At 38.9% G+C, this 26,530-nt stretch overlaps 1 protein-coding gene and 1 pseudogene across 1 annotated transcript; both read right to left on the bottom strand.

Moving 5' to 3' along the window:
- Window positions 1–3,558: 3,558 nt before the first annotated feature.
- On the bottom strand, window positions 3,559–5,538 carry LOC138151591 (gamma-crystallin D). The gene is made up of 3 exons (XM_069075110.1): window positions 5,530–5,538; window positions 5,188–5,430; window positions 3,559–3,876 (listed from the first exon to the last, which is right to left on the bottom strand). The coding sequence occupies exons 1-3, from the start codon at window positions 5,536–5,538 to the stop codon at window positions 3,604–3,606; spliced, it is 525 nt and encodes a 174-aa protein (XP_068931211.1). The 3' UTR covers window positions 3,559–3,603.
- A 13,353-nt stretch (window positions 5,539–18,891) lies between these two features.
- Window positions 18,892–20,935, bottom strand: LOC138151590 (gamma-crystallin D-like; annotated as a pseudogene).
- Window positions 20,936–26,530: the final 5,595 nt, after the last annotated feature.

The raw sequence follows: 26,530 nt of genomic DNA, 5'->3' as shown, positions 1-26,530 counted from the left end.
AGAGAGAGAGAGAGACAGAGAGAGACAGAGAAAGAGAGAGACAGAGACAGAGAGAAAGAGACAGGGAGAGAGAGAAAGAGAGAGAGAGACAGACAGAGAGACAGAGAGCTTTCACAGAATTCATAGGACCCTTGGAAAATTGTATGTCTCTTTCTGTAAAATAAAACTTTTGAGACTTATGATAGAAAATGCCAACCTCATCCAGAAAAAGAACTACAGAGTCTGACTGCAGATCAAAGCATGCTATTTATGCTTTTTTTTTTCTGTCTAGTGATATTTCCCTTTTGTTCTGATTCTTCTTTCACAACATGACTAATGTGGAATATGTTTACGTGATTGTACATGTATATCAGATTGCTTGCTGTCTTGGGGAGGGTGGGAGAAAAATTGGAACTCAAAATTTTACAAAAATGAATGTTGAAAACTACATGTATTTTGGAAAAAAATAAAACATTATTAGGGGAAAAAGCAGCACTTTTTAGATTTTAGTAAATTGTTGATTATCCATGGTTATAGTTGCCAGTAGCACTGGATTTGAAATAAGAAGACCTAGATTCAAATCCACTTACTATCTGTGTGACCTCTTTGGACCTCATTTTCCTCATCTGTAAAATGAAGGGATTGAAGTGGATGACCTCTAAGGTCCCTTCCAATTCTAATCTATAATCCCATAATCCTATGAATGGGCCAAGAATCTCCAGCTGGTGGACTTTGGAAGAAGGGAAAGAGGGAGAGGCAAAGAAGGGAAGGAGAAGGGGAGCAAACTTTGATCTGTGATATAAAGTGACAGGTGAGAGAGGGTAGAATGGAAGGAGGAGCATTGGTTGTCCAACCAATAATCAGTGGTGCAGAATACAGTGCTTGATGGGCCCCATTACAAGGAAAATGCTAGTAGCAAAGTGGATTTACATGTGATATGATAGTGACGGTCCTTCAGTGTTGAAGGCCCTCAGTGCCCCCTTCTGAAACCTATTACTGGACTACTTTGAGGTGTTATTTCCATTCTGAAGCTGTTTAGCAATTGTTGTGTACCTTTCTTTTTGAAGGAGAGTATAAATTTTACCAAATTAAAAAACTGAATGGGAGAGTAATAGTGAGAATAAGTTTTATTAGTTTAATAAAATAGTAGGAATGTTCATCAACTTAGCATAACTGATTCCATTTTGTTTCAGGACTTTATTTTGTTGGTAAGTTGTTTTGAGTAATTTATTTTTCTACAATTTTTTTCAATAATAAAATAAATGCTTGTGTGGTATGATGTAGCAAATAACACGTATGTGTTCTTAAACACTGATAAACATATGTGGATCCTCTGATAAGACAGATCACCAATGAAAAATATTATAAACAACTTTAGTAATTTATGTAGTAAACTACCAATAAAATTATGTTGTAAATGACTTAAGAACACCCATAGCTAGAAGTATTAAACAAAACTAACCAGTCAACATCCTGTCTTTATGACTTGACTAGGGCTGGCTTCCTCCCTCTTGAAACTTGATCAGCCTGTGTTTACTAGGGGTCAGTGCTACTGATTGATTCATGGAGAATTACTAGATGACCACCTCAGAAGGAGACATGAGGCCTTTGAATGGGTAGAGAATGAACCTTGTAATGAGTCCCCTATAAAAGAAGCTTATTGGAACCTCCAAGACTCAGGCTGGTGGTTTGTTCTTTGAGGAGAGTATTGTTTAGATGTTTTGATTAATAAAGTTTGATTGCATGCATGGAGAAGTTTGAGTCTAATTAGCTGTTCTCACACTGGTTAGCATAGGTAATAATGAATCACCTGTATCTATGATGCATTATGGAGACACTACCTTTCTAGTGCTTAGAGAGCTGATCAGAGTCAGAACAGTTTGGGTTTAAGCTCTCCTCTTATGACCAATTTTTTAATCCTAGCAGAGTGAAGACTACATAGTTATTTTAATGGCCCAGGCAACTTTCTACTTCTATAAAGTGCACCACAGTTTTTGACCTGGAAAAAATTGATAAATGGAGTTTCATCATGTGAGAGGACTATGCACTAACAAAATCCCAGGTCTGGAAAAAAATATAAAGAGTTTGAAGGGGGTATGGGTAGTAGTTTGATCAGACCATAGAGCCAAAAGTAACTTAGAAGGTGTGTGTGTGTGTGTGTGTGTGTGTGTGTGTGTGTGTGTGTGTCTGTGTGATTATGTGAGAGAGAGAGAGAGAGAGAGAGAGATGGTTTCGTTATTTATATAATAAAAGAGTAATAGCTTTTTGGAAGAGAGGGACAGATTCTTCTCTTCAGGACCAGGAGTGGCCAGATCCATCATAGGCTTCTGGGATTGTGAGATTTTGCTCATCTTTTTTCTGGTCAAGGAATTATCACATGGTGTAAATTGTAGGTTTGGGACTTGGGTTGAGGCTAGAAAGACAAAAAAAAAAAAAAAAGAAGAGAGAGAGCCGAAAGAAGAAGGACCAGGGAGACTCTGAACTTTCATCTTTAGGGCATCTCCCAGTAGCAGAAAGGAAGAAGTTATCAGGGAATGGTTTCAACAATAAGCAATGGCAAGGGCAGAGAATGAGATGTAGGTCCTCTCCCAGGGGAAAGAATCACAGGGAGAAGAACTGAAAACATTGGGGAGGGTTAGACAGGCATAAAAACTATGTTTTATGATTGAAGCTTGTCCGTGTGTTTGGAACTTTGATAAAAAGTAGACTTGTTGGGGGAAAGGGATATGGTGGCATTCCTTCTTCCTCTCCCCTTTCCTTATTTTAGCTGGCTGCAACTGGTGTCTGCTTCTGGGATTATTCCCTTTCTCTGCCAGGGATTTTTTTTCTGACCCAGTTTTACTTCTCACATACATCTGTGGGTCCTCTCAGATGCGTATTTCTTTATGTCCACTCATTTGTGGGGGGACAGCTCTCATAGCTTTAACTATGCAAGTTGTTGTGTTTGTCCATTTTTGAAGAGGATCATGACATCAGGGAATGATGACATGACTTGCAGTTGACTTGGATTTGAGTGAAGGGGGGCCATGCAAGGTCACTAGCCTCACTTTCTCCCCCTCATCCCAGATTCATCAGGACTGCTGGAGATGGCCCAGGGAGACCCTGGCCCTTTTAGGTCACACAAGGAAATTAACTAGGAGGTTTCCTAGCTCAAGGCTCAGAAGAACAACCCCTGACCCATTGTTAAAGAATTTCTCTAAATGGGACCATAGTTTACAAGCCTTTTGTCCTGTATTTTTGCCATTTTGTTTCTAAAAAGATGCTTCCCAAGAGTGGAATTGAAATGAGATCTATCTCATTCTACAAATTCAGTACTGTTTTTAAAGAATCAGGAACTCTTCTCTCAGGCTTCTGACCAGAGAACCAAGTATGCCCATCAAAGGTATATCCTTGATAAATATCCTTTCTCTACGATGGCTAAGCAAACCTCCTTTTTTGTTAACTGTTTTGATCAAAGAGTGTCACATTTCATTCCAATTCAAACCCAAAGCCTCAGATCATCCTGAGACAGGCCCTGTTTCTATCAGAAGAGTCAAATAAAAAACAGGAACCAGTTAATGCCAGGAACACACAGAAAATATTTTATTAATTTCCAGATTGAGAAACGATGAGTGTAAACATATTTTAGTACAAATCCATGACCCTTCTCAAAGAGCCCACCTTGGCACTCATAGCCCCCCAATCTTGGTATCTCCTGTATTCTCCGGGCCTAAGCAGATATTGTCTCCCTCTGTAGTTGGGCATCTCATAAAGAATCCAGCAACCCTCTAACACATTGAGGGAGTAGATCTCATGGAAATGGAGGCGGTCTTGGAGAGAAGAACAGTCTTCACTGAGTTCTACCATTTGGCCTCGGTAGTCTTCCCTCTCATAGATTCTGATTCTGTGGGATCCAGTCTGCTGGTGCCATCAAGAGAAAAGGCAGAAAAATGAAAAGTGAGAGTTTTTCACATTTCCCAGTCACAGACTGGGTTAGTTAATTTCACCCTTTCAAAAGACTATTCAATATATTTCACTGTAAAAAGTAGAATTTGTATAGTACTTGTTTCATTGATGGTGAGTTGGAGGAACATAGAAATAGTAACGTTCTCCACGTCATACAATTTGTCATTAGAAGAACCAAGAAGGATACTCAACTATCTAAAAGGATCAGAAAGCCTATGAGGATGACATAATACCTTGATAACTATGTAGTCTTCACTCTGCTAGTCACATGGTAGAAAGGACTATTGCCTTTTTAATATGTTAGTTTGCTAATATTTTTGACTCCTGGCTTAGTTTGGAAGAAGTTTTTTTTTTCTCCAAAGTAAAGGTAAATTTAACCTATTAAGTCCATCCATCTACAGAATAAATGATTCAACATTGATTTGAAACTTAAATCTTATAAAATGTTTTACATTTGCATTCTGCAAAATGCAGATGCATTTGCAAAGAGGGCAGGATTCTGTGATATCCTGGCAGTATATATCTATCAGTGTGATTCCAATTCAGTATTTTTCTACCTATCATCAGGACATCTCAGACCCTAAACACAGATCTCCTTGAGTTCAAATATAAATTATCAAGAACACCAAGGTATAAATGCAATGTATCTTAGTGTGCACATTGCCTGAAGGAAAGAGGGTGGACCAGTTTAAAGAAAAACCATCCATATTGGATTTCTCCCTTCTAATTTTCTGTTATTCTTGTGGCAACTCCCTTGTTTACCAGTTTTTTTTCTTTCATGTGCCTTAGTCTTACCTCTTGAGTACCTTGTAAATTGCTTGAGAGTAAGGATCACATCATACATTTTGTATCTACTACAGCACCTATTGTGTATGGGCCATATACTGTGTTTAATCAATGCTTGTTAATACAATAGCTGTTCATCATTCTCTGTATTTATTGGCAAACCTTTTTTTAAATAAAGTGTACCTCCTTTTTAAAGTTTGTCTGAATTCTGCCAACTTCTGAATTTTTGTTTGTCAAATCCCCATACATTTCACATAGCTTGAAAATTTCAATTTGAACTCCACTGACCTTTTCTTAGTATTATAGCATCATAGATATAGAACTGAAAGAGCCCTTTGAGGTCACTGAATTTCATTTTACAAATGAAAACACTTTAGGACCATGGAGATTAAATGAGTTGCCCAAGATTAAAAAGCCAGTACATGACTGGTCTGTGATGTGAACCCTCTGAGTCCAAATCCATAAAACTGAACTCACATGAGGAATTATTCGGCAGGACCTGATGGAGTCATTGAAGCCCATCCACTCCTGGTAGTCGGGATACTCGCCCCTCCTCAGGTAGTATTGGCACCCTGCATAATTGGGTTGCTCATAGATCATCCAGTTACCACTATCGACCCTCACAGAGTTGCAACGACTGAAGTAAGATTGAAGGTTGGAGTGGTCACTGCTACACTCATAGTAACGGCCCTGGAAGCCTCGGTCTTCGTAGAAGGTGATCTGAAATAGAAGAGAAAGGATCATGGACCTGATTCCACACAAACTACATATGGCCCAAATCCCCAAAGACACTTTGTGGAAGCTTCATGCTTTGCTCACCTTTCCCATGTCTGTGTGATGGCTGATGCTGAATCCTGTGCTATGGGCAACAGCAGCGACAGCCCCTATATATATAGCAGGTTTGCTGCTGCGTCGGCAAGAACAACACAAAAGAGGCCCAGCGTGGCTAGTAAGGGGATTTTCACGTTCTCTTTTTTTTCTGTTCTGTATCATCGTCCGTAGGGGTTCATTGTATGTTTTGCTCTCATTCTTTCTCGTACATTCTAGTTGTTGTCCTTGGTCAATACAGGGATTCCTATTGAGGCCTTTTGAAGAACTATAATTTGGGACATTGTCTACTTCATAATAGAGTCAGAGCTTCAGCTATTTCATACAGTCTCTGCCTTTGGAAAATGGCCTCAAGTGTCAATCATGTTATATAGGATAGGAAGAATGGAAAATGTGCAATTGGGAGAAGTCTAAAAAGTCATAGAACATGGAAAATGTGGGCTAACCAGGGAAAATTATCCAATTTTCTCCATGCATTAATATTTAATAGTGAATTGCAATAAGAGGAAATGTAATTTTCACATAGTGAGGGATTTAGGTTAGCTATTAGAAAGTTTCCTGCTGCAAAGTTCTTGGAATACACTACCAAAGAAGTCTGTGGAATTTCCTCCTTTAAAAAGGCCAAAGAGTAGAACACACACCTACCTCTCTGCTTACTGTACTTTAGGACAATCTTATGGAGAATCAGATGGCAGGACAAAATAACCTTCCAAGTTCTCTTGTCTTTCAACGGACCTAGGATTAAAAGCAAAGATGGTTTTAAATCAATGTAGAAAGGATGCGTTTGCCCATTCCCCCAGAGTGAGCAATAATCTATGATAACAATGTTGATTTTATTCATTTAACTTTGCCATATTTGCTTTCACACTGGTCACCCTTCATACCTAGAATGCATTCTCTGCTCATCTCAATCTCAGACTATCCCTCTTCCTTCAAAACTCAACTCAGGCAACCGTCTTCTACATGAAACCTTTCCTTATCTCCCCAATTACTAATGCCTTCCCTCTTAAACTACGTTGAATTTATCTGTATCTATTCTCTTTATATTTATTCTACTGATGAAAATGTAAGTTCTTCAAGAGCAGCTATTGTTTCATTCTTTGTATTCATATCTTCAGTGCTTACCATTGTGCTTGGAGTGTAGTGTAGTAGGTGCTAAATCAATACTTATTGACCGATCAGTTGTGGTTTATAATTTCTTATGCCGGGAATGTACCACCTGCTCCCCTCAGTCTCACAGAATCCATACGCTTTTTAGTATTTCTGTAGATGACATTATTTTAGTAGTCTATATGGTTCTTTTGGTTCTGCTTTTATCACTCTGCATCACGTCATACAAGTCCTCCTACGTAATAATAAATAGCTAGAATTTACAGAGCGTTTTAGTGTTGGCAAAGTGCTTTACAAATATTATCGCATTTTATCCTCATCCTGGAAGGTAGGTGCTATTATAATCCTCATTTTATAGATGAAGAAACTGAGGCAAAGAGGTTAAATGATTTGTCCAGGGACACACAATCTAAAGCCGAATTCGAACTGAAGTCCTTCTGACTCTAGGTCCAGTGCTTTATCTACTGGGCTATCTAGTTGCCTGTATCTCTTTGAATTTCTAACATTCTTTTTATATAGAGCAAAAATATTGTGTTACACTCAGACATTATAATTTGTCAGTCATTCTTCAATCATTAGGCCCCCATTTTTTCTAGTTTATCTGCTACTATGTAATAGTGCTACAATGAATATATTGTTATAAAAATAGTGATCTTTAATTCTATCTTACCTGAGAGGCATATGGTATGAATACAGGATATGAATAATTTGAGATCCATTTAAAACTGAGACATGGGATTTCTAAGTTGATCAAGTTATAAAAACAACACTTTTACATAGTAAGCCCGATAAGAAACATATTTCTGGTTGATTACATATTTCCCAAAGCTCTTTTTCCTGGTTAGATCCCATATAACCCTCAATGACTTTGAAGGAGCATGAAATGAAATTGGGGTTGGCTGAAACCAAGAAGGGAAAGAAGCAATAATTGAGAGCTGGGTGTCCAATTATAGCATCCATTCATCAGGCTGGAAGGAAGAATAGGGGACAGAGAAGCAGCCTGGGAGTCAGCAGATCTGTGTCCTAATACTGTCTCTATTATCAACTAGCTATATGATAAGGTAAAATAGTTTGTGCTCTCAAGTCCTCTCCTCATGTGCAAAATGAAGAACTTAGATCAAAATTCTAGGATCTGTTTAGTTCTAGAACGTCCTTCTCATCTTGAGAGGTCATTTAATACATTGGAGATTGGGGGAGGGAGAAAGGGAGTGAATACTTATTAAATACTTATCATGTGCTAAGCACTTTACAAATATTACTTCATTTGATCTTCACATCAACCCTCATAGGTAGGTCTTTTCCCATTTTACAGTCGAAGAAAATGAGGCAGAGAGAGGTTCAGTGATTTGCCCAGGATCATATAGCTGTTAAAGAATGGATTAGAACTCAGGACTTCTTGACTCCAGGCCATGCGTTTCTGCCATTTAGCAGTTTTCAAAGTGCGGATCATTTGGGAGTTCATGGAAGTCTTTCAGCTGGTTTGTATCTTGTCTCTTATCATATTAATATACAAGATTTAATTCAAAGGTTGTTCATTAAACACCTCCTGTTTGCAGTATTTATTTCTTTTGTTTCAGTCTCTGTGACAAATAGCTAAGATAAAAAATGCCCCAGTGTATAATGTCCTTAGACATTCTCTAGACAGGAAATGACTGTTTCTGTATTCTAAGTAAGTACACAGTATAAATGTTAATTTGTAATGACTGAGTCAGTAGTCAGCAGACTCCTTGGAATAAAACTGAATAATGGATGAAAGATAGATTTGAGCCCAGGTGTGGAGGAAGGAGAGCTATGAATAATAAACAACTAGAGAAAAGGAACAAGAAACAAGTGTGTGTATCTAAGTTAGAGACACGGTGCACAGAACTTCTCAGGGAATGTGGTGCTGGTGGAAATGTTCCAGGAATTTGTGAGTAGGGGCTGGCAGAGGAAAGCGTTTCATGTAGCTCAGATTGGCAGCAAACAGCTTGGGAATCCATTTACCCTGAATCTGAGGATAAATCCCGTAGAGTTGTGAAGATAGGACTTTGTTTCCTTAAGGACCAGAGGAGCTTGTTGACTAGGGCTAAAGTTGGAAATGCAACCTAGGGAAAAGACATTAAAACTCCTCAGAGAGGGCAGAGGGCAAGGCCAGTAACTGAGTAGAGGAATCTGAAACTGAGAAATCTCTTAAGTCGCTCTAAAGTTGGACAAAATTAGACTTTGTGACTATATTGTGTACCCGAGTCATAGTCAAGATGGTTTTGGAGCCACCAGTAGTCAATCAGTAAGGATTTTTAAAGCACTTACTGTGTGCCAAGAATTGTGCTAAGCACTGGGGATACAAAGAAAGGGAAAAGCAGGTCCTTGCCCTCAAAGAGTTTACATTCTAATGGGAGAGACAAACAAGAAAATAACTAAGTCCATACTACATATATAAGCATGTATGTATGTGTGTTTGTATATATGTATGTATATACACACACATAGAGACTGTACACTAAGACTTTTGGGACATATGCACACATACACTCTAGTGTATGTATATGCATATATGTATGCATGTATGTATGTGGGAAGGGGGGGGGCCAGGAGATGTTGTTCTCAAAGTCTTGGCACAGTTTTAAAAGTTCCTAAAGCTTATTAAGGAAAGGCATTAGAAGCTAGAGTGGTTGGGAAAGACCAAAGGTAGGATTTGAGGTGAGTCTTGAATGAAGCAAGGGAGCAATGCTATTCAAAAGTGAGGAACAAGTCGGGTCAAGTCATTGCTCACCCCAGTTGTCTGCCCCTGCCCCCCCCCACCCCATTCACTAATGATGCTGTACTGTGAGTACCAAACCTTTCCCTACTCAGAGATTAGGCTCCTCTCTCCATAGCTTCTTCCTTTTGTAGATGGCAATGTTCATCTCAATCTCATTAATTTAAAGAGTTTGGTGTGGAATCTTTCTAATCAGATTTCTTATGACCCTAACCCCAATCCTGCTAAGAAAGATTCTACTCCCTCACGTCATCCTCGTTGGGCTGGATGTAGCCCTGATTTACTGCCTCCAAATCTACCTTTTTCTCTCTCCTTGGCCAAAGGATAAGAGAGCAAATCTGAGTTAGAAGAAGGTTTCACTAGCAAGTCTGCAGTAACTGAAGTTTGGCTTCCCATCAGTACAGAGGAAAGTCAGAGCTCTCTGCAAGTCACTCCCAGGCTAGTTAGAGTAAGTAGGGCAGTCACTCATTTAGTCAATCAATAAGCATTCCTTGATCTCTTGGCTAGATTTCTTTCTTAAAGACCAGGCCCGAAACCCAATTCACTCTAGCTCTCATTGATTGGCCAGCAATAGGTCACTTCCCAAGCACCACTTAATGTTTATTTTGGGGGCCCTGATGACGCAAAGTGAATGTAAATAGTAATTGTTTCTTTTTTGGCCAGAAACAACCTTGAGGATCTCTCCCTTCCAGTTCAATCTGATTTTTTTAAAAAAGGATCCATCCCTTGGTTCACTTCTTAAATAGCCCTAATCAATGAATGGGCCTTGCCTCAGTCAATGTGAGAGCTCTGATAGACCTTAGCCTAAAAGGGCCAGGGTCTCCCATTGCTTCCTGGGCCATCTCCAGTCATCCTGATGAATATCTGGTCAGTGGATCAAGATGGCTCTGGAGGAGAAAGTGAGGCTGGTGACTTTGCACAGCCCTTCCTCACTGTCATCCAATGCACTTGCAAGTCATGGCATCATCTTTCTGGTGTCATGGTCCTCTTAGAAAATGGAAGGCCATACCACACAATAACCACAAGCATTCATCTCCATACTCCCAACCACAGAAAACTTGTACTTTGTCCCTGGAATCCTGGGCTCTGATAAGTGAGCTTTTGCCTTATCTCACCGGGAACCAGGCTTCCATACCACTTCCCAGTTATCTCTATTCAATCAGTTGGTCAATAAATATCTATTAAGTGCCTTCTCTGAGCCAGGCACTGTACTGGGATACAAAGAGAAACAAAAAAAAAATAGTCCCTGCCATTGAGAAGCAGTCAATATAATAGGGAAGGCAACATACAAATAACTACGTACAAACTAGCTACATATGGGATTAATAGGAAATAATTGACAGAGGGAAGGCACTAGAATTAAGAGGAAAGGCTTCCTGGAGAAGAGGTGATTTTAGCTGGGACTTGAAGGAAAAGAGGGAAGCAAAGAGACAGAGATGAGAAGGGAGAACATTCCAGGCATTGGGGACAGAGAAAAAAATGCTTGGTTCTGTTGGATAGATACTTAGAAGGTAAATGGCAAGGGTTTTAGTACGAAGGATTCAGCCTGGAAAGGAGAACATCCCACATCCTCTGGTGACAGGAAGTGATAACAAAAGAGAACTTGAGATTGGGCCATACTGAGGAATTTGCCTTTATCTTTTTTCATTCTTAGTAAAATCAGTACTCTGGTGGGGGAAATGGCAAACCACTCCAGTATCTCAGCCAAGAAAATCCCAAATGGGATCATGAAGAGTCTTAAACTGTTGCCTCAGTTTCCTCCTTGGTAAAATGATCTGCAGAAGGAATAGCAAACCGTTCCAGTATCTTTGCCTAGAAAACCCCAAACTGGGTCACCAAGAGTCAGAGATGACTAAAAATTGAACAACAAAATCAGTACTCACCTTCCCATTTTTTGGTTTCAGTTTCAAGTAGAAGCAGGTAGAGTAAGTTAGTTTTTTTGTTTTTTTTTGAAGAGGAGTGAATGAACTTGATAACCATTGATCATGCTTTTTCTCTGTCTTTAGATAAGAATATTAGCCAGTCTAGACAGATAAGAATCTGCCTGGTTTTTAAAGGTCTTCCAAAAGCAGTTGTCCCAACCCATCCTGCTATACTTTTCCAATGTATGAAAGTTCATACTTTAAGGAAATGTGTCCTTACTTATAATTCAAATTCTTCTTGTTGCAGCTTAAGCACAGTTACTGTTGTTTAGGCTTTAGGGAAAATGGATAATTGTCAGCTGTCATCTTTCATCTACATTCTTCACACATTCAAATAATGTTGCTAGGTCAACCATAAGCTTTTGTTCTGTGAGCAAAATAGTATGTTTCCACTAAGCTCTTTAAATTTTTTTGTATCTTTAAATATTTTTATGATTCTTTTCTTGACTTTTTTTCTCTTATTCTACATTGGAAACTGGAAGGATAAAAGTCCCATGGTTTGTAACTATGACAATCTACTGCAGCTCTGATTGGTTTGGGCTATTAGCTTTTGTGTTGCCAATTTCTTCAAGTAGGAGAAAGATCTAGAAATAAAGGATAAGTTGAGTGCAGAATCTCTTGTCCCTTCCTGAAAATCTTAACTTTGTTCAGACATAGATGCAAGGTGGTTGTATGAAAAAGAACCTGGGAATGACTAAAATGTTGCTACAGTTGGTTGTTAATCAGCATTTATTAAGTTCCTACTATGTACTAAGCTCTGGGCACATAAAGAAAAGCAAAAACCAGTCCCTGACCTCAGTGAATTAATAGCTTCACGGTGAAGATAAATGCTACCTGGATTTTAAACTGTACCTTGGAGTTTTCAATCCTGCCATCTCTACAACTTCTGTCCTGGGGTCTTGCTGTCCTGACTGGTGGCTTGTTCATTTGGTCCACTATTTCAAACACGTCCCAGTCATACTTTACTTCACTTTCTACTCTTGGGCTATCTCACCAGCCTCAATAGCAGCCTTGATGCCATGTGTGTAGTACCTTCAGCTAGACAGCAGAGTGGCTCAGTGTATAGAGCACTGGGCTTGAAGTCAGGAAGACCTGAATTCAAATTAAACACTAGCTGTGTGACCTTGGGCAAGTGATTTAACCTCAGGTTCTTTATCTGTAATAAGGTTGTTGTAAAGCACTTAGCACAGTGCCTGACACATAGTAGGTGCTATAGAAATATTTATTCCCTTCCCTGATTTCCCCCTTTTCCAATCCTGAAACCATGATTCAATCAACTCTGTCCTTGTTTTTGGAAGTGATATGTCAACCTACTCCCCTTTGGCTGTCCAATTCACTATCTTTGTAAGGACATGTCTCCTATGTGGGTAGTTTATATTTCAATCCCCCATTCAGGATTTTTTGAGGGCATACACTTTATTTCTTTTGTATTTGTATCTCCAATGCTTAGCACAGAACAGGGACATAGGAGGTATTGAAAAGATAATTTTTCATTCATTCATTTCTTTATGACTTTTAAAAATGCTCCAGATGTATGAGGCTATAAATCGCATAGGATCTTGATATTCCATAAACCTTTTTACATGGGGCAAAAGGGAAGAATGAATAAATATTCATCAGGAAATATTTCCAAGGTCAAGGAGATAAAATAATTCTTCAACCCAAATATTAGATTGCTTAAAAATTTTTGATTTTTTTCTTCCTGAGTGGAGAGGATAATATAATATTGGAATCTGAATAATGTGTGATGACAAATTTAAAATTAAGTAAACTGAAATAGATCTCAGCAGGACAATTTTCACATAACTATTTGAATTAAATGAGACTATTAGGTTCTCAGTCTCCAAGACTGTGATTGACTATTTAGGCAGGCAGTGATTAAATTTCTAAGCTACCAACTCTGTTTTCACCTCAACCTGCTCCCTCCTTCAGTGGAAACATTCAGAATTGTAAAGACAGATTCAGAATTATAAGTTTCTCCATTTATCTGGAGAATTTCATTGAGGAGTATAGGTATACATCCACAAATGTTTATGATTGGTTCTATGGAAATAAAGTTCAGGTGACAGGATATGGTGGAATATGGTTAAAAGAAGTCACCCCCCCCCCCTTAAAATGGGTCCACTATCAATTTTCCTTCTCTAATCTCAGTTGGTCCTCATTGGGTCCTCTACAAAGATTTTCCTTTTCCTCGATTGACTTTTTATCTTATTCTCCCCAATGCTATTTTAAGCCATCTCTTCTTTTCTGAAATACTCAAAGCTTCCTCCGCTCCCTCTGCTCTCAGCAGATGTTCTTGCCTCCTACATTACTGAGAAGATAGACTGCTCTGTTATCAGTCACTTCTTTTCTGTTTTATCCTACAAAATTCCCCAATATCTTCACCCATCCTCCTTTTATTTCTGCCTCTGAAGAAGAGTTGGCTCTTTTCTTCTCTCTAAGGTCAATCCCTTTACCTGTTTCCTCAATCCCATCCTCTCCTGACTCATCCAGGAACTTGGTCCATGAATTATCCTTCTGTATACCATCTTCTTATCTGGCCTTATCTACTGACTTTCACCTTACTGCCTACAAATATACCTAGGTCTTCCCAAACCTAAAAACAAAAACCAAGCATCACTTGACCCTACTATCTCTTTGAGCTACTATCTCTTTCCCTTTCTTTGCCAAACTTCTGAAAAGAATTTACCTTTGCTGCTGTTGAGGTTTTAATCACTCTCTCACCTTTCATCTTCTTGAAATCCATGTTGCTTCCCCATCACATACTTGAAGCTGATCTCTCAATTCTAAATCTGGTGGATCTTTGTCAGTCTTTACTCTTATTGTCCTTTCTGAAGATTTTGATGCTGCTGGCCAGCCCTCATTCTTTCCTCCCTGGGCTTCTGTGACCCTCCTCTCTTCAGGTTCTTGGTCTGTATGTGTGACCACGCCTACTCTTCCTTTGATGGAGATGGAGATTCTCCAACTCCTGCATCCTTAGTGAGTGTTTCTCAAGACTTTTTCCAGCACCCTATTCTCTTCTGTCTATGACTTCTCTCTTTTCTCTCTCATGGCTCTCCAAGAGAGTGATCAGAGGCTCAAGTACCAATAAATTGAAGGGGTTGAGCTTGATGACTTTGAAGGTCTCTCCCAGCTCTAAATCTATAATCCCGAGATCTGCCCTAGCAAGGACAAAATATTTTTCTTTGCCCTAACAATGGGATAATTTTTAAATGGGGGAGGAGAGAAGTAGGATGGCTAGAAGGAGCATATCTGTGTCTGAAGATTATTTAGGAAAATATATTTTAAAATTGCTCTTCTCAGAATGATAAATGAAGAAAAACACAGGACAGAGGAAGTCTGCAAAGTAAATAGTATAACAATATGGTTCTTACAAACTTCCTATTAGGAAGAACTAAGAATTTTAATTTTTTTTCTTTCTTTTTTTTAAGGAGGGAAGGCAGGGCATTTGGGGTTAAATGACTTACCCAAGGTCACACAGCTAGTAAGTGTGTCAAGTGTCTGAGGCTGAATTTGAGCAGGTCCTCCTGACTCCATGTCCAATGCTCTATTCACTGCACCACCTAACTGCCCCCCTTTTTTCTCTTAATGTATTTTTTCCAGTTACATGTAAAGATAGTTTTCAACATTGATTTTTGTAAGACTTTGTGTTCCAAATTTTTCTCCCTCACTCCCTTCCCTCTCCCTCCCCAAGACGGTAAGCAATCTGATATAGGTTATATGTGTACAATCATGTTAAACTTATTTCCACATTAGTCATGCTATGATAGAAGAATCTGAACAAAAGGGAAAAACCACAAGAAAGAAAAAAAACAAAAAACAAAATGAAAATAATATACTTCACTCTGCATTCAGATTCCATAGTTCATTCTCTGGATGTGGTTAGCATTTTCAATCACGAGTCTTTTGGATTTGTCTTGGATCATTGTATTGCTGAGAAGAGCTAAGTCCATCATTGTTGACCATCACACAATGTTGCTGTTGCTGTGTACGCTCTCCTGGTTCTGCTCTCTTCACTCAGCATGGGCTCATATAAGTCTTTCCAGGTTTTTCTGAAGTCTGCCTGCTTATCATTTCTTATGGAACAATAGTATTCCATTACATTCATATGCCACAACTTGTTCAGCTATTACCCAATTGATAGGCCCCCCTCAATTTGCAATTCTTTGCTACCACAAAAAGAGTTGCTATAAACATTTTTGTACATGTAGGTCCTTTTCCATTTTTTATGATCTCTTTTCACAGACCTACTAGTGGCATTGCTGGATCAAAGATTATGCACTTTTGTATTCCTTTGGGGATAGTTTCAAATTACCCTCCAGAATAGTTGGATCAGTTCACAACTCTATCAATGATGCATTAGTGTCCCAATTTTCCCACACCTTCTCCAACATTTATCATTTTCCTTTTCTGTTCTATTAACTAATCTGATAGGTGTGAGGTAGTACCTCAGAGTTGTTTTAATTTTCATTTCTCTAATCAATAATGATTTAGAGCATTTTTTATGTGACTATAGATACCTTTAATTTTTTCATCTGAAAACTGCCTGTTCACATCCTTTGACCATTTATCAATTAGGGAATGACTTGTGTTAAGAATTTTAATTTCAATATACTCAATACAATGTAAATAGTTTTAATACTTTCAATCATATGACTTAGACCTAGAAGGTAGCATAGAGTTATTTAGCCCAACTCCCTCATTTTAAAAATTTATAAAAATTAGTTTTATTGATGCCTTTTGTCTTATATAGCCTCATAGCTATTTATGGATATTCCACCCCTCCCCCAAATTGAACTTACCCTTAAGAATAAATAAATAGTTAAGAAAAACCAATTGATAAAGAGATCACTGGCATTATTTGCAACATGCTGCTCTTGTAATCCCCCACCTGTCTGCCTACAGAAGAGCTGGTCTTTGAAGAAGGTACCTGAATGCTCTAAAAAGATCTTTTGCGCATTTATCTAGTTTGTCTTTCTAAGTGATTGTGATAAACTGTTCTTTCAACAATCTTAGCTGGCCCTTGGTGAAAAATATTCATCTTTGGTCCCAAAGTTTTCTTCCTAATAAAGCCTTCCTCCCAGATTCCACCAATTTTGACCCCACAATACCTCACGCATGGCATGCATTCTTTTTAAATATGATATTCACATTAGTTTTTTCTTCTTAGAATATAAGCCCATTGACAAATAGAGATTGATTCATTGTTTGTACCTGTATCCCCAGTGTTTAGCACAGTACCTGACCGTATAGTAAATACTTAATAAATACAAATTAATTAATGTATTCTTCTTTGACTTTTGGGACTCTTACTTGTGAACAAGAAAAATCTAAACTAAAATCAGTCACTTTTCCAAACAAAGCACTAAAGAATAGTGAGAGACTCCTTCCATGTCATCAGTTTCAGACCTCACCTTTCATTCTTCCATGTTAAAGCATTTTTGTATTTGTGATATATCTCCATGTCATGCAAGGGACTGTAGCTTTTTCACAAGCTTTTGTCATTTTATTGCCTATTTATGTTTTAAAACATCAAGTGAGAGAGGGTAGTATAGTAGATAGAGGCCTGAACTTGGGAGGCAGAAAGACTGGGTTCCAAAAATTGCCTCTACCATGTTCGTAATTTAGTTCAACAAGCATTTATTAAGAGCCTCCTGGCGCAGTGAATAGAGCACCTACCCTGGAGTCAGGAGGATCTGACTTCAAAAACCACCTTAGACACTTGACACTTACTAACTGTGTGACCTTGGGCAAGTCACTTGACCCTACTTGCCTTGTCTTCTCCCCTCCCCCCCAAGAGCCTACTGTGTGCCAGGTAGGCACACAATGCAAAAATGAAAGCAAGACCTGCTCTCAAGGAGCTTATAATCCATTTTGAAGCTTCCATTCATTTACTAATTGCCCATGTATGAAGAAATAATTTAACTTCTCTAAACTTCTGGCAGTTCTTTCCAGATCTTTCTAGTTGTTAGAGTTTAGTTGTCACTTTCTCCATTTATCTTGTCTACATTTATCTGTTTACTGTTTGTCTCCTGTAAGGTCCTTAATTACATGGAGTCTTTTTCATTTTTTTTATTTAATCTTCCATGCTTAGGCCAGTCAGTGACTTACACACCACAAATGCTTGTTGAATTGGCTTAGGTCACTCAGCTTAGGTCATTGGCATCTATTAAATTAGAGACAAGTTTCAATCTGCAATGTTAGAGGGAGGCTCCACACCTAGAAAATCCCAAGTCTTTGATGTAGTTTGTATTATACTGTGCTTCAAAGTGAGAGGTGCTGTGGTGAAGAGGGTAGAGAGCCAGTCTCAAAGCCAGATCAAGCTGGGTTCAAGTCTTGTCTCTGAAATTTATCTTTCTATTTGACCCTGGAAAAATTATTCAAACTCTCAGTTTTCACGTCAATTATCTAAGATTAGAAATTGAGCCTAGGTGGCCCCATAACGCATAGAGAGCTGGACCTGGAGTCAGGAGGACTCATCTTCCTGACTTAAAATGTGACCTCAAACACTTACCAGCTGTGTGACCCTGGGCAAGTCACTTAACTCTGTTTGTCTCAATTTCCTCATCTGCAAAATGAGTTGGAGAAAGAAAAGGAAAAACCACTCCAGTATCTTTGCCAAGAATATCCCAAATAAGATTGTGGAGAGTCGGACAGGACTGAAACAACTCAATAACAACATAAGTTACAGGGGAGAAGCTCATTTACATTGGTAGAGGTTTCCTTATTGGGTATTTCTCACACAAATGAAATCATAGATTCAATCCCTATTTTCAATACTTGCAAGTACAACACTGACCTTGGAGTCAGAAAGACCTGAGTTAAAAGCTTAGCTTGGACATTTACTAGCTATGCGACTCTGGGCAAATCACTTAGCCTCTATTTGACTCAGTTTGCTCATCTGCAAAATGGGGATAAACATAGCACCAATCTCCTAGGGCTGGGGTGAGGATATCATTTTTGCAAAGACAATACTGGTGGAACATTTTGTAAATCCTAAAGTGATAGATATTATTATAAACATAATTATTTTTAATAAAATAATAAAAAATTAAAAATCGCTATGTTGTACTTCCTCTCTTGCTTGGCATCCTGTAGTCTAAATTAGTAGCATTTTATTAAAATGAGGTCACCTCATCTCCCAAATACTTCTGATATCAAAACTAAATTTCCTAGCACATATTTCAAGGCTAGCCATCTGATCTCATCTAACTATCAGCATCACCTAATTCATTAGCATTCATACTCTTTGTATGAACAGGACAAACCTACTTTCTATCTCTTACTCAAGCTTTGTTCATTTCAGCCTCCTGCTTTTGCTCTGAGGTCCAGGTATGCCTTTTTCCTTCCCCTGCTTCTAAATTTTGTCCAAGATTTGCCTTCTCCTTAAAACTTTCCTTGATGAGCTCTCCAGAATGGAAGTTATCCCCATTCATCCCATAACCTTTTATTACTAAAGCATTTATAATACTGTTATCTGTTCATATATAATGTAAAGTAAACACTGGAGACATTAAGTGCCAATAATACAAACTAAATACTTTATTAGGTTCCAAAATGAGAAGATGGTAGCATAAGCAGATTTTAGTATAAATCCATAACCCGCCTTAAAGAGCCTGCCTTGGCATTCATGGCTCCCCAGTCCAGGTATCTCCTGTACTCGCCAGGTCTCAGCAGGAACTGTCTTCCTCTGTAGTTGGGCATTTCATACAGGACCCAGCATCCTTCTAGCACATTGAAGGAGTGGATTTCATTCAGTCGGAAACGGTCATGGATACAAGGGCAGTCATCAGTGAGCTCTGACATTAGACCTTTGTATTCTTCTCTCTCATACAGTCTCATCCTATGGGAGCCAGTCTGCTTGGGCAACAAACAGAAGGAAAAAAAAACCCCAACAAATTGAGCCATTTTCGGAATTCAGCTTATTGATGGTTTAGCATGTTAATATATATATTTTTTTCTGCTTTTATTTTTTTTGGAGGGGGGAAGGCAGGACAATTGGGGTTAAATGACTTGCCCAAGGTCACATAGCTAGTAAGTGTTAAGTGTCAAGTGTCTGAGGCTGGATTTGAACTGAGGTCCTCCTGACTCCAGGGCCGGTGCTCTATTCATTGTGCCACCTAGCTGCCCCATGTTAATATATTTTCAATGGATGAACAGATGAAAGTTAAACAGAAATTCTGAATTTACTTTGTGTGTTTCTGATATTCCTTTGATCCATAGAGGCTAAATCATTAAATATATCTTCTTATGACTTTTTTCTATTTATTGTTTTGGACAAAGAAGCTTGACAGGGGTCATACTATAACACAGAAGCAGATAAGAATACATCCTTTTAGGGTGGCTAGGTGCCACAGTGAATAGAGCACTAGCCCTGGAGTCAGGAGGACCTGAGTTCAAATCCAGCCTCAGTCACTTAACACCAAAAAACTAGCCATATGACCTTGGGCAAGTCACTTAACCCCAATTGCCCTACCTTCCCCCATCCAAAAAGCAAAAAAAAAAAAAAAGAATATATCCTTCCAGAAATTGCTATTGATATCATTTTTAACTCCAGCCAGATGGCACAGTAGATAAAGAACTAGGCCCGGAGTCAGGAAGACCTGAATTCAAGTCTGACCTCAGACATTTACTAGCTGTGAGATACTGAGCAAGTCATTTAACCTTTCTTTGCCTCGTTTTCTCATCTGTAAAATGGAGATAACAGTACCTATCTTTTGTGGGTGTTGGAAGGATCAGATGAGATAATATTTGCATGAGGCACATAGTAAGCACTATATAAAGGCTTATTCCCTTCCCCTTTCCCCTACTTCCAAATGATCAAGAGAGGGATTTGTCTACATTTTACTTTATGAATTTCTCCCATCATAGGGCCACAGTTAGTCTATATATTACTAGATTTTTTTTTTTGCTTTTCATTTCTGAAAAATTTCTAAAAATGGACTTTTGAAATTATTTCTGGATCACAAAATAATGCTAGCAGATATAACAAAAAACAACTGATTATTTTCTACAGTCATAAACTCCTCCCTAGAGTGAGTTTCTCAGAATCTTCTTGGGCATTTCTGCTGTATTTAGCTGTGTTTGGGCCACAATTTGAAACTCATTAGACCTTTGTCTTCTTTTCTTTTCTTTAAAAAAACTTTTCTAGCCTCTCAATTTTTAGCTCATGGAGGCAGAACTCACTTGAGGTATCAGACAACAGGACCGAATAGTATCATTGAAGCCCATCCATTGCTGGTAGTCAGGATAGTCTCCCCTTCTCAGGTAATACTGATGTCCTGAGTAATTCGGATGCTCATAAATCATCCAGCAGCCACTCTCCACCCGGATGGAGTTGCAGCGGTTGAAGTAGGCCTGCAGGTTGGGATAGTCACTAGTACACTCATAGCAGCGGCCCTGGAAGCCTCTGTCCTCGTAGAAGGTGATCTGAAAAGGGAGAAGAATTCAAGGCTGTTGTTCCCTCTCATCCTGCCCCTTAAATTGTGGCATCCTGCTTCTTGGGACCCTTCCCCTGCCCCCAGCAATACTTTACTCACCTTTCCCATGGCTGGTTGGTGATGGATGCAGTGTCCTAGTGACAGCGGCAACAGCCTCTCGTATATATAGAGCATTTCTGCTGCTGCATTGGCAAGAACAACAAAAAAGGGGCCCAGTTTGGTGCGTAAGGGGATTTTGTGGTTTGCTTTTTTATTCTGCCTTTAGTGAAGAGCGTGCTATGCTCTGCTTTCTCTCTGGTGCATTCTAGTACTGTCCCATCCTCGCTACTGGGGGAGGAACATAACCATTGGGACAAAGATAGCTCATTGTTAACTGACTTTGTTTGGGTCCTTCTTTGTTCTGAAGCACGCAGTTCTGCCCCATAGGATAGTAAATTCTCATTTCTTGTTTTTCCTCTATGCTTGGACACAGTATGTGCAATATGTCTTCTGGAAGTTTTCTCAGGAAAGTGGACGTGGGTTGAGTGTTGGATTTGGAATCACAAAGACCCGAGTTAAAATCCTGGCCCCTAGATGCATAACACCGGGCAAGTAATTTAACCCACCTCTGCCTCATTTTCCTTATCTGTAAAATGAGATTAATAAGAGCAGCTATTTTTCAGGATTGCTGTGAGGATCTATTGTTATTATTATATTAGATCCAAAGGAAAACAAACTTTATCTTAAGCTTATGTGAAAATATCATAGAATTTCCCAGAGAGGCTGCCCGTATTTCAGAGGATTACAGCGGCCCGATCCTCAGAGTTATTCTGGATATCAACTGCCACCGACAGAAGAAAGAGTGTTGGGCTGGGAATCCGTGAACATCTCTTCCAATCCTGGGTCTGCCACTTCTTACTGCCTCTGTGATGCTGGGCACATCATCCCGGCCCCTAGGGGTCACAGCATTGAGTGCCGGGCCTTGAGTCAGGAAAACCTGGGTTTAAATTGACCATGGACGGTTAATATCTGTGTGATTCATTGGCAATTCTCTGCCTCAGTTTCCTCATCTGTAAAAGGAGGATAACAATAAAATCAAAGTCAGATAATAACAAACAGTCTTTGTCCCAATATTTGTGTTCTTCCCCCAATAGCAAACATAAAAATGCAATTTATTAATATTATGACCTAACTTCTTTAAGCCTCACTTTCTTCATCTGTAAAATGACCTCCTGAACTCTAAATCTGTGAGTCTATTCGTTCAGTGCTGGAAGTAAATCCAGGTTTTTATTTTTGTTTTGAAGTCCTTAAAAGGGATGGGATCCTAGGTGCCTAAAAAAATTAGCTATAGTGGCAGGTGGGGACAGGGGAGAGTACAAATAGTGTGAAACTACTGGAAATATTTCTTAGACCAATCCTGCTTGTCCCATCCTATTTTCTTCTCTTTCACAAAGGCCAAGGATTGATCTGACTGCTCTTTCTGTATCATTGCAACCACACTTTCTTCCAATTACTTTCTGCCAAGACCCCCAGAGAAAGGAATAACAATAGTTCATATATCACTTTAAGTTTTACAAAGCATGAACAAACCCTGTGCTTTAGGAAAATTACTTTGACAGTTGTATGGAAGATGGATTGGCATGGGGAGTGATTTGAGGCAAGGAGAGTATTGTCATTAATCCAGACTAGAGGGGGTTATAGCCTAACAGGGTGGTGACTATGTGAGTGGAGAAGAGGGGATGTGTAAGAATAGTGTTGGGGAAATAGACTTGGTAATTGAGTAGATATATGAGATGAATGAGATTGGTAACCCTTGGTGACTGGGAGAACGGTGGTATTCTCAACAGTAATAGGAAAATTCAGAAAATGGATGGGATTTGGGGGAAAGATGAGTTCTGTTTTGGGGTAAGTGTAGGACATCCAGTAGGCAGGCCTTTGGTGATGTGGAAATGGAGCTCAGGAGAGAGTCTAGGCCTGGAAATATGGATCTGGTTGTCATCACTATAGGTGTTTCTTCTAGGAGGAATGGCCAACTGAGTCACAGCCTAGCTATGGAACCCAAAGTGAGGGAAATATCTGCTGGGAGTTCCCTGTAATCCAGAAGAGTGACTGAGTCAGAAGCAGATATTGTAGAGCTAAGCTGACATATAATAGACTAGAAACCCAGGAAATAGCCAGAAAGGACTAAAGCTTTGGGAAATTTGCTAAAATTACTTGTATTCTGACTCTTGATTGCATTCTTCTCTTTCAACTTGGGTGCTTGCTTTGGTCACTCGACATTCTGCCCTGCCTCAACCCATGCACTCTCTCTGTCTGTACTCCAGTGAAACCGTGTTTCCTGACTGGCCCAGACTTTGGCTTTACTCTTGCTTGGCTCCTGATTCAGATCTTAATCTTCCATCTCCAAGAAGGGATCCTCTTCTGGCTCTCCTGCCCCATCCCAATCCCCAAGGACAAATCAGACTGACTCTGGTGGTAGGGAGATACAACAGCAGTGAGCATGGGAGGGAGACATCTAGCTCAAACTCTAGGGTCTCCACAGTTAGAGCAGTGGCAGGTTGGAGCGGCAGATTTTGAAGACCTCAATTTTATCTTATTTTTTACATCCAGGATGAAACCTTTCAAAGGACCTTTCAAATAGGAAAGAGAGGGGGCGACAAAAAAGGTAGGCATAATTCATTGTAGTAGATATGAGTAACCCAAATTCAAAAGATTTGTAAATTGTAAACTTAATCTACATCTGTGCATATGTTCCCCCTTTTATGTTCCTTGTGGTATTGCGTGTTGCATTGAGAAGCACAAAAAGGAGGTTGGGAAGGCAAGGAACCTGTTCCCTTGAATATGAACCAGGTATTAGGAAACTCAGGAGAAGGAGAAATGAGAGCATTATAGAACAATAGGGGTGCCACTGAGACAGTTCCCGGGGCTGCCTGATGCAAAAGAAAAGCAGCTCTGAGCTGCAAGGGTTGGTAATGGGAAAGACCATCTCCTTCCTACCAAGGCTCTGACCTTCTTCAAGGTACCGATTTTTTCAAGTTTTGTTTCAAGTTTAAACATATTCCAAGAGTCTTTAGAGCTTAGGACATTTTGTCTTGGCATATTTTTTTTTAACATAAAACCCCACATTTAAAAAGTTCTTTCCTTGAAAAGAGGGGTGTGTGTGCATATTTGTTAAATATACTTTACTTGCAAGTGAGGAACATCAGCATTCAAACATTTTTCCAGTAGTGGAATTAAAGATAAGAGATAAAAATGAACAATGAATGTTTTACATACAAAAAAACTAATGAACTTTTACATAAGTTAAATATGATATTTCATTTATACTAACATATTAATTTATATAAATTTATATTTTTCAAATAGATTTTTTATTCAGCTCATAAAGGAAAACATCTAAAACTTTAATATGCAAAATAATTAATTTATGTGAAGAAAACCAGAGTTGTATTTCTTCTTTTAGTGGAGTAATTAAATGGTAAATGAATATATATGCATATGTTTGTATATATATTTATATGTATGTTCATACAATAATACACATTTGCTCAATTTATCTCTTTAGTTCTAGAAATTTTTGTTTTTTTAATTAATTTTTTTCATATTTTTGCTCTTCTTTATTCCTTTTCTTAACTTTTGTTTTAGTTCTAGAAATTCTTGTTGAGCTGCTGTCCAATCTTCATTTTTTTCTTTGAGGCTTTGCTTATAGATATTTTCAGGTCATTGTCTTCTTCTGCACTTGTGTTTTGAGTTTTCTTGCCACCACAGTAATTCTTTATGGTTGGGTTCTTTTCTTGTTTGCTCATTCTTCTAGCATACTTCTTGACTTTAGATTTTGTTAGTTTTAGGCTCTTCTCCCTTCTGGGAAAGATATTTGATTTGAAATTTGGTCACTTTCACAGCTTAGTCTGGGGGCCTTCAAATTTTCAGTGTTTCCAAAAGTTGTATAACCCTGGAGAGATCTATTCACAAACTTCCTTGTCTGAGTTCTTCAAACTCCCAATCCAGGTTTGGGGTTTTTGGCTTGTATGTAGTTGAATTTCAGTAGAATGCTATTGGACTCAGTCACTATTAATTTTCTGGGAGGTTTTATAGATTCAGAACAACTAAACTGCTGGCTACCTTTTAGTCTTGGCCTTCCTCCCTGTTTTTTTTTTCCATTATTTCCATTTTTTGGAAAATTTCCATTTAGCTGGGCTAAACCTTAGAACTGAGTCACTGCTCTGTTCTTGGGGTCAGTCACATAATTAAGTTTCTGAAACTTGTTTTGTGCTCTTTTCTCAGATAGCTACCCTCCCTACCTCCACCCCCCCCCCCAAAAAAAAAAGACTAGAAAAAAATTATAAAAACTCCTCTCTGTCCTGGATTGGTGACCCAAAACTGGGTAATGAGGGACAGAGTTTCCAAATGTTATAAGAATGTAAATTTTTAAGATATTCCCTGCCCCTCAGTTAAGTGCACCTGGAGCCTGTGGTGGAAGGCTTATTTTTCAGGAAGCCCACACCTTGGTGCTTTGTGATTGGGCAGTGGGTCAAGAGGGTTGTTACATTTTTTGAGCCAGGAGAAGGCTATATAAGCCTTGATGTGAGACTTTGCTTTGGGGCTCACTTTGAGAAGTGTTCTGTGATTTGACCACATGAGATTCTGGGCAGCCGTTGAGAGTCCCCCTAGCTTTGAAAAACCCAGATATTGATGCTTCCCTCTCTGGTAACTGTGATTTGGTATGGATGTAATGGTTGGGCAGTTGGAGGCCTGTCTGCTTAAAGTGTTTCTGTCTGTATATTCTGAAGTTCGGGGTGCTGACCTTTTTCCCCTGAACTAGGTAGACGATATATGTTTGATTGATTAAAGCAAGATTGTTAACCCATTTTGAGTTGCTTTCCTTTAGAAAAGCAGATCTAAGGATCTGTTTTGGCAGCCACGCTGGGGATGCTGCTTGCTGCTACACCAAATGGTGTGAAAACATTTCTGCTCCCAGCATTAGTTCAGGTGGCCTCTGAGATCTCTTTCTGCACTGGTGCTTTATTTTGATTTCTTATCTTTCCCTGGGCACTGGAATGCTCCTTCTCCAACTGTTGCTGAGCTACCATTGGACTGCAGATCTCTCTGTCTGTCTTCCCAAGCTGCACTAGACTGGAAAATTACTCACTATGTTTTTTTTTTCTTGGCTGGCCCAAACAGAATTTGGTCTGGTACATTTTCTTAGTCATCATGGAGGAAGTATATTGGGAGAGATAGACAAAAATGCTGACTCTTACTCCACCATCTTAATTTTTTCCCACCACCCCCCGCCACACACACAAGAGAGAGGTTTTATTGGAAGGGAAGTGCCACTGGAGGAGACATGAAGGGGTGAAATTAAGAGTCTGAGAAGAGACATTGATTTTGGCAAGAAATAAAACCACTTCATCAGAAATTTGAGCAATGAAGAAAATGGGGAATGATGCTGAGGGATTTTGAAATGTGGAATAAGAGAGAAGAGAGAGTTTGTGATGAATAACCTCCAGGTTTTTTTTTTCAGTAAAGAAGTAGATAAGATCCTCAAATGAGAAGGAAGGAAGATGATGTGATGTAGATGTTTGAGGAATGAAAAGGATTGGAATAGTTGCTATAGAGAGTGCAATAAACAATCTGGGGACTAAATTGAGACTAGATAAAATAAACTTGTAGTAAGCCAGTTAGCACAACTGTATGACTTTATTTTGTTCTGAACTTAAGAAATAAAACATGCATTTCCATAACATAGTAGAATAGAAAAAATTATGATTATACATGAAACTTCAAGTCTATTATGTACAACTTGC

This window comes from Petaurus breviceps, unplaced genomic scaffold (assembly GCF_028583685.1).
Source record: "Petaurus breviceps papuanus isolate PSGF00001 unplaced genomic scaffold, PetGlider_PUasm1.0 90903, whole genome shotgun sequence".
Taxonomy (NCBI): Eukaryota; Metazoa; Chordata; class Mammalia; order Diprotodontia; family Petauridae; genus Petaurus; species Petaurus breviceps.
Note: the sequence above shows the minus strand (reverse complement) of the source record. Positions and strands in the feature narration are given on the sequence as shown.